This window comes from Penicillium verhagenii, assembly GCF_028828195.1.
Source record: "Penicillium verhagenii strain IBT 33310 chromosome Unknown utg000009l_segment0_segment0, whole genome shotgun sequence".
NCBI lineage: Eukaryota > Fungi > Ascomycota > Eurotiomycetes > Eurotiales > Aspergillaceae > Penicillium > Penicillium verhagenii.
This window is the reverse complement of record NW_026643173.1, coordinates 804,097-822,261: the sequence shown is the minus strand read 5'-3', so window position 1 is coordinate 822,261 and position 18,165 is coordinate 804,097. Positions and strand designations below refer to the sequence as shown.

At 49.0% G+C, this 18,165-nt stretch overlaps 11 protein-coding genes across 11 annotated transcripts; 6 read left to right on the top strand and 5 right to left on the bottom strand.

Annotated features, from left to right (window-relative positions):
• Positions 1-67: 67 nt before the first annotated feature.
• On the top strand, positions 68-1,001 carry N7466_009369 (1-acylglycerol-3-phosphate O-acyltransferase SLC1; the record flags this gene model as incomplete). The annotated part of the gene is made up of 2 exons (XM_057168758.1): positions 68-779; positions 838-1,001. 2 exons carry the CDS (start codon positions 68-70, stop codon positions 999-1,001), a joined length of 876 nt encoding a protein of 291 aa, XP_057017464.1.
• Positions 1,002-1,562: 561 nt separating this feature from the next.
• On the bottom strand, positions 1,563-2,879 carry N7466_009368 (4'-phosphopantetheinyl transferase family protein; the record flags this gene model as incomplete). Its single annotated transcript, XM_057168757.1, has 1 exon — positions 1,563-2,879. One exon carries the CDS (start codon positions 2,877-2,879, stop codon positions 1,563-1,565), a length of 1,317 nt encoding a protein of 438 aa, XP_057017463.1.
• Positions 2,880-3,202: 323 nt separating this feature from the next.
• N7466_009367 (pyridoxal 5'-phosphate synthase glutaminase subunit PdxT) lies at positions 3,203-4,075 on the top strand (the record flags this gene model as incomplete). The annotated part of the gene is made up of 2 exons (XM_057168756.1): positions 3,203-3,432; positions 3,502-4,075. 2 exons carry the CDS (start codon positions 3,203-3,205, stop codon positions 4,073-4,075), a joined length of 804 nt encoding a protein of 267 aa, XP_057017462.1.
• Positions 4,076-4,228: 153 nt separating this feature from the next.
• On the bottom strand, positions 4,229-4,988 carry N7466_009366 (nuclear cap-binding protein subunit CBC2; the record flags this gene model as incomplete). The annotated part of the gene is made up of 5 exons (XM_057168755.1): positions 4,229-4,358; positions 4,413-4,604; positions 4,659-4,703; positions 4,758-4,846; positions 4,923-4,988. The coding sequence occupies 5 exons, from the start codon at positions 4,986-4,988 to the stop codon at positions 4,229-4,231; spliced, it is 522 nt and encodes a 173-aa protein (XP_057017461.1).
• Positions 4,989-5,035: 47 nt separating this feature from the next.
• Positions 5,036-8,073, top strand: N7466_009365 (uncharacterized protein; the record flags this gene model as incomplete). The annotated part of the gene is made up of 4 exons (XM_057168754.1): positions 5,036-5,545; positions 5,626-7,740; positions 7,796-7,959; positions 8,016-8,073. The coding sequence occupies 4 exons, from the start codon at positions 5,036-5,038 to the stop codon at positions 8,071-8,073; spliced, it is 2,847 nt and encodes a 948-aa protein (XP_057017460.1).
• A 106-nt stretch (positions 8,074-8,179) lies between these two features.
• On the bottom strand, positions 8,180-8,904 carry N7466_009364 (uncharacterized protein; the record flags this gene model as incomplete). The annotated part of the gene is made up of 2 exons (XM_057168753.1): positions 8,180-8,280; positions 8,508-8,904. The coding sequence occupies 2 exons, from the start codon at positions 8,902-8,904 to the stop codon at positions 8,180-8,182; spliced, it is 498 nt and encodes a 165-aa protein (XP_057017459.1).
• Positions 8,905-9,916: 1,012 nt separating this feature from the next.
• pin1 (peptidylprolyl isomerase ESS1) lies at positions 9,917-10,645 on the bottom strand (the record flags this gene model as incomplete). The annotated part of the gene is made up of 4 exons (XM_057168752.1): positions 9,917-9,926; positions 9,991-10,107; positions 10,166-10,566; positions 10,643-10,645. 4 exons carry the CDS (start codon positions 10,643-10,645, stop codon positions 9,917-9,919), a joined length of 531 nt encoding a protein of 176 aa, XP_057017458.1.
• Positions 10,646-10,969: 324 nt separating this feature from the next.
• N7466_009362 (DNA-directed RNA polymerase II core subunit RPB9) lies at positions 10,970-11,500 on the top strand (the record flags this gene model as incomplete). The annotated part of the gene is made up of 2 exons (XM_057168751.1): positions 10,970-11,049; positions 11,137-11,500. 2 exons carry the CDS (start codon positions 10,970-10,972, stop codon positions 11,498-11,500), a joined length of 444 nt encoding a protein of 147 aa, XP_057017457.1.
• A 484-nt stretch (positions 11,501-11,984) lies between these two features.
• Positions 11,985-12,616, bottom strand: N7466_009361 (mitochondrial 54S ribosomal protein uL14m; the record flags this gene model as incomplete). Its single annotated transcript, XM_057168750.1, has 4 exons — positions 11,985-12,055; positions 12,117-12,338; positions 12,460-12,544; positions 12,602-12,616. 4 exons carry the CDS (start codon positions 12,614-12,616, stop codon positions 11,985-11,987), a joined length of 393 nt encoding a protein of 130 aa, XP_057017456.1.
• A 1,231-nt stretch (positions 12,617-13,847) lies between these two features.
• N7466_009360 (SET domain-containing protein) lies at positions 13,848-15,881 on the top strand (the record flags this gene model as incomplete). Its single annotated transcript, XM_057168749.1, has 2 exons — positions 13,848-13,961; positions 14,022-15,881. 2 exons carry the CDS (start codon positions 13,848-13,850, stop codon positions 15,879-15,881), a joined length of 1,974 nt encoding a protein of 657 aa, XP_057017455.1.
• A 585-nt stretch (positions 15,882-16,466) lies between these two features.
• On the top strand, positions 16,467-18,144 carry N7466_009359 (putative carboxylesterase; the record flags this gene model as incomplete). Its single annotated transcript, XM_057168748.1, has 2 exons — positions 16,467-17,825; positions 17,887-18,144. The coding sequence occupies 2 exons, from the start codon at positions 16,467-16,469 to the stop codon at positions 18,142-18,144; spliced, it is 1,617 nt and encodes a 538-aa protein (XP_057017454.1).
• Between the last annotated feature and the right edge of the window lie 21 nt (positions 18,145-18,165).

Sequence of the window (18,165 nt, the reverse complement as noted above, 5' to 3'; positions counted from 1 at the left end):
TGTTCCCGACATCTGAAAGCTGACCACCAACCATCTCCCAACAGTTTGGCGTATCGATCCCACCACTATGTCGATCAGTTCCTATATCCTGTCGGGCGTGAGCTCTTTGGTGGTGGTGACACTTTCACTTTTTGCCATTGGTCAGAAAGTACCCCGCGCAGCCTTCTTCGCACGCTGTCTCGCCGCATATGGCTCCCTGCTCCTAAGTGCAACTTATGGAGTCTTCGCGTCTATCGTCCTCCGCCTTGCAGGCTACGGCCGAATCTCGCAATGGGCCACCGGCCGCAGCTTTAAGTGGGTGATGCGCTTCACCACTGGTGTTTGCTTCGATATCGTTGAGGGCGAAGAGTACCTCTCCACTCGTCCCGCCGTCTTTGTTGGCAACCACCAGACTGAGCTCGACGTTCTCATGCTCGGCAACGTCTTCCCACCCTACTGCAGTGTTACTGCCAAGAAGTCCCTGCGCAATATCCCCTTCCTTGGCTGGTTCATGTGGCTATCTCGCACTGTCTTCATTGATCGTGCGAACCGCGAAACTGCTATGAAGGCCTTCGATGGTGCAGTGGATGAGATGAAAAACCACAGTCAAAGTGTCTTCATCTTTGCTGAAGGCACACGGAGCTACTCCGATGAAGCTATGCTTTTGCCATTCAAGAAGGGTGCATTCCACCTTGCCATCAGGGCAGGTGTGCCTATCGTTCCTGTTGTAACGGAAAATTATGCCCATATTATGTCGCCTCGTGCCTGGCGGTTCAATTCGGGCACTATCAGGGTCAAAGGTTAGCTTTTGCCGATCCAAGTATCTGTTGAAACTCCCTCCTAATATGTATCGAATAGTTCTTCCCCCCATCGAAACCAAGAACATGACCTCAGCGGATGTTGATCAACTCACTTTATTGACACGCGACTCTATGCTGGAGACCATTCTGGAAATGGCACAGCCCCAAGAAAACAAGGTTGAGTCACAGGCCAACGGCGTGTCAACCGCCATCGAGATTTAAGCACTATTACCGCGATCACGAATTACGAGACGTGCATCATAAAGGCCACAAGTGGGGCACCTCGCGTGAACCCAAATATGCCCTGATTAATTGCGCCCAAAATATCGCGCTCTTGAACCTTGTCGTTTCAATTGAGTAGCCACTGACTCTTGTTGCTGTATATACATTTTCTTGTCCGGCACATACCCCTTGTTATCTCAAGCGCAGACTGCTACGGATAGAAGAACTTTGATCTCGCCATTCGAAACATTTCGCCTGGTGGGAATTCTCACGAATTGATTGCTTCCGCCCTTTTCTACTTTCCCTTCTTTCTGGTATCGCTTATTTCGGGACTTATTATTATACACCTTCATCGCCCCTCCTCTTCTCTTCATGCCCATCCCGCAATTGTACATATCTTTAGCATGAAATGATTTAATAATCTCGTGACTGTTTCTTATCTTACAATGATGCAATGCCATTTTCCGAACGCTATATAAAAATCTTATCTATTCATGAGAGAATGACTTCCACTTAGTATTGGCAAGCGACTTTGATTCCCCGCCCCATAGACATGTTGCATCACGCCGAATCAGGTAACTCTGCCTTAACTCTGGAAAGAACAGATCTGGGGTTTTCAGGATGAAGACATCGACCCTCAGCACAAGCCCGGATATCAATATCAATATCAACCTCTTGCATTGGAAGCCAGGGGTCCACGATCGAGGATGGAATATCCCATGGGTCCATATCTCCAATCACCTTTTTAGCACTGAGAGGAATACGGTGTTCTTCCTTCTGATTCTCTGAGCACACGGTGATTTGGGCAGGCAAGTGGTGCAAACCCTGGTTATACTTCCCATCCGGGAAAACGCCAACGGGGAGCCCCCGACCAGCCACCGCAACGATGTAGTCGGATTCAAATGCGACGAGCTGAAAACGGACATCATCTAAGGTTTTCCCATCCTTTGTGGCCCTCACTCCTGCGAATAGAGGGCCCCAGTTCTTGGGTGATTGTGGGATGTATTTCAGACCTTGAGAGGGGACATATGGTTTCTGGGCGTGAAGAGGTTCGACGGGATCGGGAGGAATGACGTTCAAGAATTCAAGGGTACGTACCCAAGGAGCCAGAAGCGCGTCTCCAGTCATCTTCAGGTATGCTTCTTTGAGGGCCCAGTACGAATAGAATAGACGTAGTCCATAGCGAACGATTGTGTCTTCAGAATTAGATCCGTCGAATGCCTTTGCGAGACCACATTCTCGTGCCCGGTCAAGTGCCTGGCGTGGGTTTCTCATGGTCCGAAGCTCGGTTTCTGAGAATACATCGACAAAAATAGAAACATGTTCTAGGTACTCGGCCATGGTCTTGATAACCTTGCGGCGGTTCTCGTTAACGCAGGTCACGTCAATGCCCAGCCGTGGCTGAGGAGTCAGGTCTCCCCCATTGGCGTGGTGTAGCGTCTGCTGGTGATTTGGAGCAATGGTTCCCGCTAGAATAGTAAGTCCTGCCTGGTGGGTGACATTGAATTCAACTTCAGTGTCCGTGGTAGACTTATAGTATGGTCGGTTTTCGGGCATTTCTGTGCGTCTGAGAACGATTTCTTTCCACGGAATTCCGCAAGCATGGTGAATATAGAGGTATTTGAGGAGATGTGAGGCCAGTGACATGCGTTTGTCTGCATCATGATAGTACCTTATCACAGATTTCTGCTCGTCCGGGCGAAGGAATTCCAACAATGGTAGATTTTTGCCGCATGCGTCCCATTCTCGGACATCGATGTACCAGCGAGCTGTTGTTGGGAGACCTGTTAAGGAATACTCCTTATTTTCGACGTTGGGATTGTCATTGTGAGCATCCTCCAGCCTGATCTCATTGGTCCGCATTTTGAATGCTTCCATCGGAGCGAGTTAGGGGAAGAGTAAAATTGGATGTAGAGGTGTTATTATGGTGACGGCCCCCACTAATCTCGAAGGCTTCAGGCAGTGAAATGGCCGATGTTCTGATTGACACCTGATCATTCTAGACCCCACTTTGGAGTATTGATGCCTCGCGTTGGAGTGCAACACGGATAAGCTTATCGGCAGCTTATCTGTACGATCTTCACGTGCCGATAGTGCCGATACGGGTGTTTCCCCGCGGAAAATAGACATCACGTGCATGAAGAGTCACAACGCCACAAGGAGGGCAACTTTATTTTCTATACTTCTACTCATCTACCAAAATGACAATTACAGTGGGGGTTCTTGCCTTGCAGGGCGCGTTTGTTGAGCATGTCGAACTGTTGAAAAAGGCTGTGGAGCAGGACTCTGCTGCGTGGCAATTCATCGAAGTGCGAACTTCAGAGGAGCTCGCCCGATGCGACGGGCTTGTCTTACCTGGTGGCGAGAGTACCACAATGTCTTTGGTTGCTGCGAGGTCAAATCTTTTGGAACCGCTGAGAGAATTCGTCAAGTGAGCGCTCGGTCCTGGCATTGGCTTCGTGTATGTATGTGACTGGAAACTAACGCAGCTATTGTATAGGGTCCTTCGTAAGCCAACATGGGGCACTTGCGCCGGCCTGATTTTGCTCGCCGAGTCGGCGAACCGTACCAAGAAAGGTGGACAGGAGCTTATTGGAGGTCTCGACGTTCGAGTCAATCGCAACCACTTTGGCCGGCAAGCAGAGAGCTTCCAGGCCCCGCTCGATCTTCAGTTCCTTGGCGAAACCGCAGAGCCATTTCCCGCCGTTTTCATTCGCGCACCGATTGTGGAATGCATCTTGCCTCACCAAAAGGGTATCCAGGTGGGGGAGATGGATCGGGAAGACACCGTGGTTGCTCCGTCCAGGCCCACCAAAGATGCGGTGGCAGAAGCTGCGACGGCTGATAATGTTGAGGTGCTGGCCACCTTGTCAGGGCCCGCCGCCCGCATCGCCACACAAAGCCGAAATATCAGTCCCGATGAGGAGGTGGGCGATGTTATCGCTGTGCGCCAGGGTAACGTCTTTGGTACCAGCTTCCACCCGGAGCTGACTGGTGATGCTCGAATCCATGCATGGTGGCTGCGCCAGGTGCAAGCTGCTGTTAGCAAAAGAACGAAACTGGGACATCAATAGACCGATTTTTAAACCTGTGCTGAGAAGACATGCAAATAGAGTATGAGATGAACATAAAATCTCTGGTGTTTTTTTTTCTCTGCTAATAGATCTCACACCCTTGGAAATAACGCCATTTTGCCTGCCCCAACGCTTCATATCCATGTTTAATACCTATCGTCCAGCACCATACTCTTCTTCCTCTCGTGCGCGTTGCTCATCATTTGCGCGGCCATAACCGCCTCGACCAGGGTCGTATTCCTCGCGGTACTCGTCACGGACTTGGCCACCTGATTTTCCACGTCTGTCCGAATATATCAGCTCACGTTCTCAAGACTTAATTGATGCTAATACTTACCCGTATTGCCGACCCTCCTCAAATCCAGGGTCCAAGTCAGTCCGAATAATTCGCTCGTCGAGTTTGGTTCCTCCAATGTACTTCAGGCAGTCCACGGCATCTTGGTGGTTGTAGTATTCCACGAAGCAGAATCCACAGGGAGTCTTGTTGAATCGGTCAAGACCCATTACCAATCGCTTGACTTCGCCGCATCTGTATATCAATGTTAGCTTTGACTCGGTATCCCACTGTTTCACCTAAACTCACTTGGAGAAAAGCTCATGGATTTGTTCCTCTGTTGTATAGAATGATCTGTGATCGAATCAGTGGGATGTCGCAAGTTTCAGCCTGTAGTCAGTCACATACAAATTACCCACGTAGAGGGTTGTCGCGTTCTTTAGCTTTGCGTTGGGGTCCTCCTGTTCTCTTTCATCGTGATCTCTGCGGCGCTTGTTCTGCTCAGTTTAGTTGTGAGCGCCGGTCTTTCGCAAACGCGCACACCCTGAAGAGGCTGCAAAGGGAATCGCTCACCTTGCCAGCATAATAAGCACTGGGCCGATCCAAACGATCGATGGTATTAATCTCGACTAAGCTCATGGTGGAATTGAATTTGGTGGGAACTCCAGACGGGGGAGAGTGTCAAGATGAGTGAGACCAGCAAGAAAGGCGGACAAGGGAGCTCGGAGCTTCTAAAGATCTTGGCGCGCCCAAATTCCAATGCCGCATCAACACTTCCTTCCACTTCACCACACCTTTTGCGACGATGCTCTGAACCCTCTTCTTATACTCCAAATCTCGAACCAGATCTTACTTCCACGCCATACAACTACTCATCCGACGACCCTATGCCAAAAGTCAACAGCTACGCGCCAGCCTGGCTATGTCGTCCATCGCCTGGCGCCAGCCTTTTCACCGGTGCGTCTGACAAAGGCCATGTGCAAGCCTTGACAAACGGATCAAAGACTACGGCACCGGACGCAGCAAATCGCACAATCGCCAAGAGAGGGAACGAAGTTTTTGCCGTCGTTGACAACGAAATTCGATGGTCTGACCTTGCGCGACTGAAGGACCAATGGCAACAAGAAGCTCGACAGAAGAGCTCTACTGGTTCTGTGAAGGAAGAGGCAAATAGCGCCAAACCCCCGCCTTACAGGGTAAGTCACTCTATCGGTATTCTCGAAATATCTTGCCTTTGCTTGCCCTCGAAGTAAAAACCTACGACTAACAAACACAGGTTCTGTCAGTGCCCGTTTACGGCCTCATCCGACAAATCCTCCCCTCCCCGAATGGCGCATTCCTAGCCATCGTCACCGAGCACACTGTTCATATTTCTGTTCTCCCTGATTCATCGCATCTCTCCTCGACAGACACAAATCCCATCCGTCTGAAAACCTATCAGCTTGGCCCGACCACCCATGTCATTCCAGAAGCACCCGTGGTATCTGCTCTATGGCATCCCCTTGGGCTCCACACCAACTTGAGTGGATGCATTGTCACCGTTACTGCGGATGCTGCGGTGCGTGTGTGGGAGTTAGATCGTAATAACCACTGGTCTTTTGACCAACCTACCCTGGCAGTGGATCTCCGGAAGCTGGTTGATGGAACCTCGTCAGACCAGGACTTCGCACCATCGGGATTCGGTAAGAACAAAGGATTTTCTGCCGATATAATCGATATGGAAGTTGCTTCTGCGTGCTTCGCGGGCAGTGGAAACGAGAGAGAGGATGCATGGGCGCCTATGACTCTCTGGGTTGCTATGCGACCAGGTGATCTTTATGCCCTTTGCCCTTTGTTGCCATCTAAATGGCAGGCTCCTTCTACAACGATTCCCTCACTTTCTTCGGCCATTGTTCCAAAGTTGGCAGCTCTTGAAGAGTCCCCTGAGGATCTAGAAGACCAGTTAATCGCATGCCGGCAACAATATGACTGGCTGCGAGAGATTGACGAGCAAGAACCATTAGAGCCACCCTCAGAGTCTGGTAACATACAGGGCGCGGATGTCTTTACTCGTCCGGCGGCCCCGAGCGCCATTCCACGTTTGCAAGGCCCATTCGGGTTTGATCTCGGGGACGACTTGGATGATTTAGATATCTGCGATATTCTCGTCATTGCAGCCAGGCTCAATGTCGAAGATCTGATGATGGGTGAAGATGAAGAGCTTGCTGTCGAAGCCACAGAAAAAGACAAATTATCAGCCACTGTGATTTGTCTCTCAAGCGGGAATGGCCGTGTGAACATTTGCCTGGAGCTTGATGGCGTTGAAGGCCAATGGCTTCCCAAGTCTAAGAAAAATACATTCCGAACTCCCCTCTCAGATCCTTCGGATCTCCTCTTGGTCGAGTCACTCGATACTATTAAGACCAATGGCGAAGAATCGGTGGCATGGCCCATCTTTACAAGAGATATCCACTCGCGCTACTCCTTCTTCGTCACTACTGCTACCAATGTGGTATCTTTCTCCATGTCCTCTTGGGTGCAACGACTCGAGGCCGAGTTGCAGGCCGAGGATCCTTCGGGTTCCGGTTTCCGTTTGCAGGTTTTATGCAGTGGAAATGTTGCCCAAAGGGAACGAATCTTACAGGTCTCTGATACTGATGCCACAGCCCAAAACGCGCACCTTGCTGGCTCTGTGGTCTTCTATGATTTTGACCTCGGTTACCTTTTACTTACCTACCAACCCTCAAGTCCGTACGCTGCTGTCATGGAATCACCGGAGGAATCTTTCTCTGCCGCAATGGACATTCATATTGAGCAGCGAACAAGTACTCCCGGGTCTCCTATCGTGCTCCCCCGACGTGCTCCGTATCAAGTTCCAGCTGTCTTCTACGCAGTCTCCCCGCTGGATTCATTTGTTGATACTCACGTTCCTCACCGGCAGCGACACACTCTCAAAGAGCACGTACGCCTGTCACCAGCAACTTTGGATCTTGTGACGATTGCCCACCGTCAGCTCGCGACCTATACATCTGCACTCGAGAGAGCCGCTTCGGATCTATTCCGTAGATGTGAACGGTTGCAAGGAGAGCTAAAAGATCAGTTGAGACAGCTGTCAGATGTTGCGGAGCGCATTAATGGTGTCACCAGTAAGGTCGGCGAGGACGGCAACCGCGAGGAGGGCACCAGAAATGGCGAGGCCTTGGACAAGAGGCTTCAGACCGCAAAGGACCGACAAATCGAACTTATCAAACGCTATGACGCGCTACGCAAGAAGGTTCTCAATTCAGGCGGACGTCCTCTGAGTGAGAAAGAAAAGGCTTGGGGCTCAGAGGTCGAAACTCTATCCGAATTCCTCGAGGATGGACAAATCAAGGAGGAAGAAAGACAACAGCTTGTCCAGCGTTTAGAGACGGTGAGATTCCATTTTCTGGCAGTGATCCTCATTCCATCAACTAACAATTTGCCAGGTAAAACAATTTGCACTTGACCTCGTTTCCGAAACCAAGTCCATTGCTGCGAAGACCCCCACTTCACCTGACTTGGGAGACTCATCTTCTGGCTCTCAGACCAAGGTCCCGCAGCGTCTCCAGCGCCAGCGGGTCACAGAAGCGATGAGAATGGTCGAGCGAGAGTGAGTTTATATTATAATGGTCTCTTTTTAACTGCCGTAAACTAACGAAATATTAGATCTGCTGTCATTGACGCCATCACTTCTCGTCTGGGTCGCCTCAACACCAACCTCTAGCGCCCTGATGGATATGGCTGCGAAGGTGAAGCCCATTGGATTTTTACATTTACGGCGGAGCCACTCCAGTAGTTGAATTCGCACATACGTCAAAACTTTACGAATTTCAAGTTTGCATTTCGCTTTCATCCCAGCGTAAAGTCATAGGCTTCATATCCCCAAATGAGCTAGTCATCACAATCCCTTTTCCACCACCACCAGGGTGACCTGTTTTCGCAGTCCCACTCGAAATGAACATTCCCATCTGTTGTATTGGGTCCAGATTCAAGGCATCCCTCAAGCGTATCTAAGAACTTTGCCTCAGTATGGGAAAGCAAGAGAAAAAAAAACGTGACGAACAACGGGGGAATCCTCACCTTCCAAATAAACCCAATTGCTGTTTTCCCGCGTCGTCCGATAATCTCTCCACATTGAAGACAGTTTCACTGGCTCACACGGTCTGGATAAGTCGCAGTAGTATTCATAATGGAGAAGATACCAGGGGAGATTATCTGGGTCTAGGTCGTAGTCCGTTATAGGCGTTTGTGGTCTAGATGGATTCGTGTGCGTTATATCATTGTCTGCAGTCCCATCTTCTTCGCCCAGTCTCTGAATGATTCCGTCTCTCTCATCACCAGTCCGGTCGGATCGTCTTTGCATATTTTCGCATGTGCACTTGTCGGGCTTGTCGTGGGCTTCGGCGCCTTGGGAGGTCTCTTCTTCTTCCTTGCTCCCTGTCTGGCCCGTTGTCTTATCACCTTCGATCATCTTGGCGATAGACTCATCGATTCTCTTGTCTCCCCTCTTCCAGCATTCCTTGCAGGTCTGCAAATGCGAGTACAGAATGACCATTCGCCGACCAAGACATATTTTGTCCGCTTCACAAAGTATGTCCTCTTCAACCCATATACACCCGCACAGCGTGTACTTTCGAGTCCATGAGATGCACATTATTTGATAATTACCCACGTTTCAGTAGAGGTCAATTTTTTCTCTCTTGTAGTTGGGGGAAATTCATTCATAGATGGATGTGGAATTTGGAATTTTTGGGTATACTTACTATGGACATTTTAGATATGCTATATGCACATGTGCTCGTAGTGGTAAGTACCTACTAATCGTTTACAATGATCCCTTTGTTTGCTTTGTTGCAGTGGGCATTCAGATCCATCTCCAAGGTTCACTTGAAATTGAAGCGCTTTGTCTCTACAGTAATAGGCAGATATCAATGACTTTCACTAAAACAATTAAAGTGTTTCAGGTATGATAATAGATGCCACTGGCTAGGATGAATAAGATTCTGATAAATTGAAAGAAACAAAGCTTTGACAGTCTTAAACGGATGAAAAAAGTCATCTGGAATGGAATTCCGAATGGAATTCCATGGGTGATTATCAGGGGATCAGTTGAGGCTGAACCCTTCCAAGGTTGGAAATCGGGGAGTTCGAATGTTGTAGTTCATGGGCTGGAATGTAGGTGGTGCTGCTACTCTTCGATATTTCTAAACCCCCCTCGCTGCTTCTCAGTCATTAAACGCATCTGTATTTCTGGAAATGTAGGTGCCTCTCTATTACTTTTTTTGCAGTAGTGCCCAGTTTCGTAAAAACAAAAGGGAAACAGGAGGAAAACAGCAAAATCAAATTTCACCAAGCAGTTTGAGTATCAAGGTTCAACAACGAACTTTATGGGGGCAGTGGCTTTTTATTTCTCTGGACACTTTGGAATACCAATCCCGTCTGGACTGGGGAAAGGGGACGAAAACCAAAGGGTGTTTATCAAACAACGCATCCAATATTAGACAAGAGAAAAGACAAAAAGCACATCACTCCTTCGCTTGAAAAAAGTCGATTAGATTGCGATGAAATCACTGGACACTGTTTCTTGAGTAATTAGTTTCTGGGCATCTTGAGAAGCTTGTATGGTATCATTGCTACGTACCGTTCAATCAGGTGGACTCCGGAAGCAGTCTCGACGATGCCGCTGACCTGACCAGGCGACAAGGCAAAGGCAGCATCTTCAAACTCCTTCTGCATTTCGCCGGGACCGAAGAAACCACTGGAGAAGAAAAGAATTAGTCCTTAATTGAATATTTCATCCGAGTCAAAGAACTTACAGGTCGCCCTTCTTGCGAGCGCTGCTGCAATCAGACTCTGAGACGGCGATGTCTCCCAGGGTAGATTCGCCGGACTGGATGCGCTGCTGGTAACCCTCAAGAATTTGAATGGCTTCTTCCTTCGAACGGGTAATATCAGCCTCGCGCCAACTGCTAGGGCGTCGGCTATCACGGTGCTTCACCAGCAAGTGGCTGCAGCGGATCTTTCCCTCGGGTTGTCCGCCGACATCGTTGCGAGCTGCGGGGGTGTGGTTTTGCGCCATATAGTTCTTCAGCTTTTCGGTATCGGTATCGGTTGGAGGTTCCCAGCGAGATTCTTTGGAGATTGGGTGGAAGTAGTAAGGGAGGTTCTTCGAGTTGGAATGACGGACTTCCCAGCCGGAGGGCAATCCTGTATCGGCCTTTAAAGAAACAGAGAAGGAACGCGTTAATTAAAATTCCCCGTTTTGATCATTCTTTTTTTTCATTCAAGCTTACCATGTTGAATAGATTATAGTAGAGAGTTAGGAGTGTACACGATATGTTGCTAGCCTAGGAGAGAGCCAAATTGAAGCAAAATAAGTGCACTGTGACATAAGAAATGCGGGACACGCAAATGAGAAATTGCGGGGGAGCCTGGAAAGTACTAGTGCAGTGCAAACAGTGCAAACGTGGCCTGATCTAGAATAATCTCAAATCGCGCCTATCCTTCACTTTCTTCCTTCCCCAACTCTTCGCCCTCGAATTCCAATCCCGTATCAACGGCGACACTACGATACTACGACCCTTTTTGTATCGATCCTTCGGGTTTTTCAATCTTTTACCATGTCGGCGAGCCCCGCATCCCCCGCTGGCGGCGACAACAAGCAGGCAGATCAAATTCACTTCAAATTCTGTCGTGAATGGTGAGCCAAGCTCCCTTTCACCTTCTTACAAGATCTCATTTTTTCTGAGAGAAGCCGGACGTATACTGATCAATTTTTTTTGTACAGTTCTAACCTGCTGTACCCGAAGGAGGACCGAGCTACTAACCAGCTCATGTTCACCTGCCGCACCTGCCACGTTGGAGAGCCCGCTAGCTCCTACTGCGTTTACCAGAACAAGCTCAACAGCCAGGTTGGTGATACCGCCGGTGTCACCCAGGATGTGGGCTCTGACCCCACGGTTTGTCTCTCCGAATTTCTTTGTGTTGCCAACTTCTGCCTTCTTTGCGGCGAGTCAGTCCTTTGCGCCGACTGTGCCCAGGCTGAGCCGATTTTCATGGACGACCTGGATGTCTCGGAGAATGAGGTTACTTGCATGATTATCAATGGCCAGGCCGACTCCGATTCCAGCACCCAGCCCATTGACAATTAGAAGTCTACTTCAACAGGCTGACACAATATTGTCTCCTATATTATTTAGCTACCCCGTGCGAACAAGTTGTGCCCCAGCTGTGGTGAGAATGAGGCCGTGTTTTTCCAATCTCAACAGCGGTCTGCCGAGACCGGAATGGTCAGTGACTGTGGAATTGATTTCCCCCTTCACTTGATAATATGCTAACCTGTCTCGAAAGAAACTCTATTATGTTTGTTGCGCATGCGGTAATGTCTTTATGTGATGACTCTTTTACGACCCGTCCTGGTTACTCGGATACCCTTTTGCGGTCTTTTTTTTTCTATTTGCGAGTTCAGCATGCCTCGGCGTTCAGCGGGAAACACTCTCTGCCCATGTGCATCAGTTTTTTTATGACAAGAGGAAAAGTTCTATTGATACAAAAAAAAATGCCTTTGAAACAACGCTTTCCCAAAGAAAATGTAAAACAACAACAAAAATGAAAACCAAATAGTGATATATAGTATTACACGTGCACGGGGGCCAACGACAAAATCTTCGACCACTGCTTATCACGAAGTTCCTGTCCCACAACACCTTAAAAAAACAACCAGTCAGCATGTTCCACTTAGGGGTTCAAGAGTCCAACAAAACCTACCATTCATTCTTGTTCCGATCGGATCTCCGGCTTTGTTCACCAGAACACAGGCATTGTCACCAAATCGGACCACAGATCCATCAACCCGTTGACGTTCCTTCTTCACGCGCACCACAACTGCATGGCGAATATCACCACGGCGGACCTTGTTGGCGAGAGCGGTACCAGATCCCTCTGATCCAGCAGCTCTTTGTTTCTGGACGACGACGACGATCCGATCACCTGTATGAATCAACCAGCATTAGCTCCACACTATACAGCACTCCTTTTTTCCCAGTCTCTCTTGCTCCTCCTGAGGCATAGCAGTTTATGGATTTGGGGGTGTCTTGGGTCCAGGACTGACCGATGGTCGCGGGCCGCTTCTTCTTCAGAACGTTGACGCACTCGACGACTGAGGCGCCGGAGTTGTCGATGCAATTTAGTAATGACTGTGTGGAGAGAGTCAGCAATGGGTATATTGTGGTGGTTTTAAGGCTGGTACTGACCTTTAGTTGGATCATGTTGGGCGTATTGGACAAGGGTAGTTATTTGTCGCGGAGTCGCATCAACCATAATTTGATCGGGAGCTCGGAGACGGGGTTTCCCCGAATGGAAAGTTTTTCCGGAGTTACCAAGTTGGCTCAAGTGCTATTGACAACCCAATTCAGGAACACTGTTATGTTTGCGTTACTTCAAGTTATTTTTTTCAATGTTGTTTGTTTGAAATTCATTCTCCAGAGCTTGCGTAATATTCAGTTTTAAATTTTGTCTCTTACGCATAACGATACGATTGATTTTTGGCGGCAAATTTTATAGATGACCGTGTTTGGAGGATATATATGTGCACACGTGTGCAGTCACGCAGCGGTCCTAACTTGAAGGATATCCTCATATGTACCTATAGGTATCAATTCAAGAGTGTATTGGATATGTATACTTGAATACCACATGCAGTCGATATCCATATAATTTACCTTGATTGTATACATACTGTGTATAACTTTGAAGGTACACTAATCTGTGTATTAATAGATATGTGTCTATATATAAATTACTAGGTACTATGTCTGTATAAACATTTAAAACATGAAAAATTTGAGTACAGACTTACCCTTTGAAACATACCTACTCAGTGCATATACATCCATAGATGTAGTATACTCTAGTAGTCATAGTCAACTGGTGGTTATTGGAGTCTCAACCTTGGAAGTCTTGCACTGATTCTACAGTATATGTAGAACAGCCCGGGGAATGCTGTGAGAGTATGGATATTATTGGAATCCTATGGGTCAAAGAACCTCTGAATCAGCCGATGAAGAATAAGAATTGAATGAAAGCTTGAAAAAAAACCTCGCATTGTAAGACTATTTTTATTGAATTTATGGCTGGTATGCAAGGCCCTCTATAATGGGGCGGATTGTAAAAGCGGCGAGAACGGCCCGAGTTCCTGGAACGCGGAAAGTGAAGTGTTCGTTTTCCCCTTGGATCTGTGACGGGCATAGCCTACTCAGCACCAATTGGCGCCCCCATGAATCTTCTTCTCACCATGCTGGGGTTGTGATATTGTTGTATTCATTCATTCTCTCACTCCATAAAACAATTATCGCTAGTTCCCTCTTTGTTCACACCCATACCTTCTCGGCGGACTGCCGCGTGCTCCGAACTCGCTCCATCGCGCAGAACGCCCTGTATTTTCATGCTCGTCGAGTCCTCCTTGTTCCACTCGTTCAGCCAGTGACTGCCATATCCACCATGCCACCCAAGAAATCGCGGTCAATATCTCCGGCGACCGAGCGCCGTGAGCGCCTGACATTGGCTAAACTGGCCAGCTATGACGATGTCGCAACAGATGCGCTAGTTGATCATGTAGGCTCCTCACGTCCCTTTTACATCTGGTGTCCATCTACTGACCGTGTCTATAAATAGGCTTATTTCTGGACCACTACGCGCAAGAATCGTACCAAGTACAGCCCGGCCCGCGGCATCCACGATGACGACGTAGGCCGTATCCTCTTACACGATGTGGTTGTTGCCAAGGACATACAAACAGGCGAACGCAAGCTGTTGGAATTGCCGGGACTAAAAAAATACTTGACCAACTTGCCTAGTGCCCGTGAGAAGGAGTGGTTTCGCCGTCATCTCCGCAAATATGTGCAGATGTACCACCCGGACTGTCCCTTTGAGGTCACTACCACAAACCGGTATATCATCACGCAACACGAAGCCGCAATATGCGCTCGCAAGCTCATTAAATCGGGCCAGGAGATCAAATATCTGAGCGGGACTCTTGTATCTATGACCAAGGAAGAAGAGTTGGATCTGGGCTTGACTCGAAAGGATTTCAGCGTGGTGATGTCTAGCCGCCGGAAGACCCCTTCGTTCTTTCTCGGACCCGCTCGCTTCGCCAACCACGACTGTGATGCTAATGGTCGCTTGGTGACTCGGGGCACCGAGGGCATGTCTGTTATGGCCACGCGTAACATTTACGAAGGTGAAGAAATTACGGTCTCATATGGAGAGGATTATTTTGGTATTGACAATTGTGAATGTCTGTGTTTGACTTGCGAACGTAGCGCCCGTAACGGCTGGGCGCCACAATCACATTCGGACTCGGATACGAACAGCAAGGAGTCTACCCCGGTCTCAATGGACGAGGAGACGTCGGCAGAAATTCCCAGCAAAAAACGCCGACGAGATTCTGACTTGGATGTGGAATCGCCCCCCACATTATGCTCTACCCCCCGCAAGAAGGCCAAATTCCAGCGCCAAACTTCCAAATTGCGCGAAGAGATCTCTCTCACTGAGCTTACTGCAACCCCGGATACCGATCTTCCTCCCACACCTGACTCTGGTTTCGATTCAACGGTCGTTGTGACCCACATAGGGGGCGACCGACATTCTAAGCTGAGACAAGAGTTGATTGTCGATAATATTCCCGAGGCCATACCCACTGTCCTAGGATTTGATCATTCTAGTTTCCCAGCGATCACCGGTCAGACCGCCCCGATCGAGTCCATCGAGACCACTATTACAACCACTATCTCTCCCATCGATTGTGGATCTCCCGAATCTGCTACAGTGGAATCCAACCGGTCGTCCACATCAAGCGTTCCTACTTCAGTGATCGAGCCGGGTCTCAAGACTTTGGTCGAAGATATCGAAGCTCGTCAGGATGGTACCAAGATCTCTGCAGGACACCCAGATGCTGTTCGCACATTGGCGAACGGTGACCAAGATTTGCTGTCGGAGCGATCGAAATCAGCTGACCTCGATGACGAGGCACTTGAAAATATTAGCGATAAACCCAAGGCCCGCCGAACCCGTCGCCAATGGAAGATTATCGCCTCTGTCGAGGACAAGATGCCCATCGTGCGAGCCCCCGGCGACTACACCAAAACTTCACGACTCCTCGCCCAGAAATATGACCGCTGGGTAGACTGCCAAACATGTGACGTATGGTTTGTCCAGTCTAATTCATACCAGACCCGCCGGGAGTGCCCTCGGTGTGAGCGGCATTCTAAACTGTATGGATTCCAGTGGCCCAAGACAGACAAGGGCAGTGATGGTGAAGATCGAGTCATGGATCACCGCACGATCCATCGATTCCTCTCCCCAGATTCCGAGGCTCGCGTGTCACGCCGTGATCGGGGCGTCAGCTTTGGCATCACCCCTACGCCCGAACTCTCCGATACTCGCACCGACACAGAGACCAGCGACGCCCCCGAGCCACGTCGCAACACCCGCGCCAGCCGCCGCCTTACCCGAGAACTACGAATGACGATGTAAAGAGCGTCATTTACAAAATGAGATGAGTTGAGAAGTGAACATTTGTAACATTTGATTTTACGCATCGAACATGGTGTTTGGACGGTTGGTTAAGGGTGCATTTAGGGACTTGTATCGGATAGGGAATCATAGGTATTTGGAGTCTTTAAGCTCAGTTTATTTGGAAACATACATTTATTACACGGACAAGAATAGTTCTTCATTGGGTAAACAGAAACCTTGGTCCTTGGGTGTGGGCTTTTTGTCGGGTTGATCGACACCGAAGTAGCAATCGTCATTCATGCATCCCCGCATTTGATCCCCGCGACTTCTAGGGTTACGCCAACAATAACTGCACCAATGGGATTCAAGATACCATTGCTTGTCAATATCAGAACCCTGATCGAAGATACCTCGAGATGGTCCGCGCGAGACCCCATGCATCGTCGTTGCGGGATTTCCTCCGTGGGGAACCTGCTTTTCTGGCTCGCGGTTTCCCCAAAATGGGCATATAAAGCACCCTTCAGGGTCTACTGAACAAGAGCCCAACAAAATCATTTACAAACATTTGAAGAAGACAGTTGTGGTTTTCTCCAATCTGCAACGATGGGAAAGTTCTTACCTTTTATCCTGCATATCCTGGCCTTGGTAGCCACCGCGAGCGCATTCGATGATCCACTGGTGAATCTCAGCTATGGTAGCTTCCAGGGATATTACGACACTTCCTACAACCTCTCATACTTCCGCAAGATTCCATTTGCAGCACCCCCAACAGGTCAAAACCGCTTCCGCGCGCCTCAGCCACCTCTCAAGATCAACGAAAGCGTCTATGACACAGACCAGACATTCGATATGTGCCCCCAGCGCACGGTGAACGGTTCTGAAGACTGCCTCTACCTGGGTCTCTTCTCTCGACCTTGGGATTCATCCCAAGATGGGAAAAGGCCGGTCCTTGTCGTGTTCTACGGAGGCGCATTCATCGAAGGCGATGCTGCTTTCGGCATGCCGCCCGACTCATACCCCGTTCTCAACGTGAGCACCCTCAACGATTACGTAGTGATATACCCCAACTACCGCCTAAATGCGTTCGGTTTCTTGCCTGGCAAATCGATCAAGGAATCTTCCACCTCGGACCTCAATCCGGGCTTGCTAGACCAGCAGTACGTGCTGAAGTGGGTGCAGAGCCATATCGACCAATTTGGCGGGAACCCGAACAACGTTAGTATATGGGGCCAATCCGCAGGCGGAGGCTCTGTGGTTGCTCAGGTGCTAGCGAATGGGCGCAATGGAAACCCGAAGCTCTTTTCAAAAGCAATTGCTAGTTCTCCTTTCTGGCCAAAGTCTTATGCCTACGATGCGCCTCAGGCTGAGTCGATTTACAACCAGCTGGCGAATTTGACTGGTTGCGCTGGATATAAGCATGACGATGAGACCCTCGCTTGCTTGAAGTCGGTTGATGTGCAGGCTATTCGAGACGCGAGTCTCATCATTGATGATGATAGTACTTACACCACCAGCTCATATACATGGGCGCCGGTCATCGATGGCGAGTTCCTGGCTGATTCACTTACCGAAGCTGTGAACAAAGGGGACCTGGATACAGAGTTCGTCTGGGGGATGTACAACACTCACGAAGGACAAAATTTCATTCCCTCAGGATTGGCTGATGCTGATTTGACGGGTGGATTCAATTCTTCAGCTGAAAGTTTCCATCAGTGGTTGACCGGGTTCCTGCCTGGACTGTCAAAGAAACAGATTGAAGCTGTGGAGAACACTTATTATCCGGTCAATGGTAGTTCTGAGACTATCACAGAATATAATACTACTTATATTCGCGCGGGACTCATCTATAGAGATGTTGTACTCTCCTGCCCGGCTTATTGGGTGGCGTCAGCGGCACCGGGAAAGGGATACGTTGGTGAATATTCGATCTCGCCGGCAACACACGGGAGTGATGCCATTTATGTTCGTTTTTCCTGAAAATTCTGAGCTCGAAACCTGGAATATTTGCTGACAGAAGACACAGTGGGACTCTGTCAACTCAGTACAAGTGACAAATCGCGTCGTCTACGAAGGTTACACCGGCGCGTTCGCTAGTTTCTTCCAGACAGGTGATCCAAATGCGCACAAACTCACGAATTCGTCGGAGCCCGGCGTACCGGAGCTGCAGCAAACAGGCGAAGAATTTGTCATCGTTGATCATGGGTTTGAGAACGTTCGTCTGGTCGAATTGAAGAAGAGATGCGACTTTTGGCGCAGTATAGGGAAGGATATTCCGATTTGATTGGAGCATGATAAATCAGAG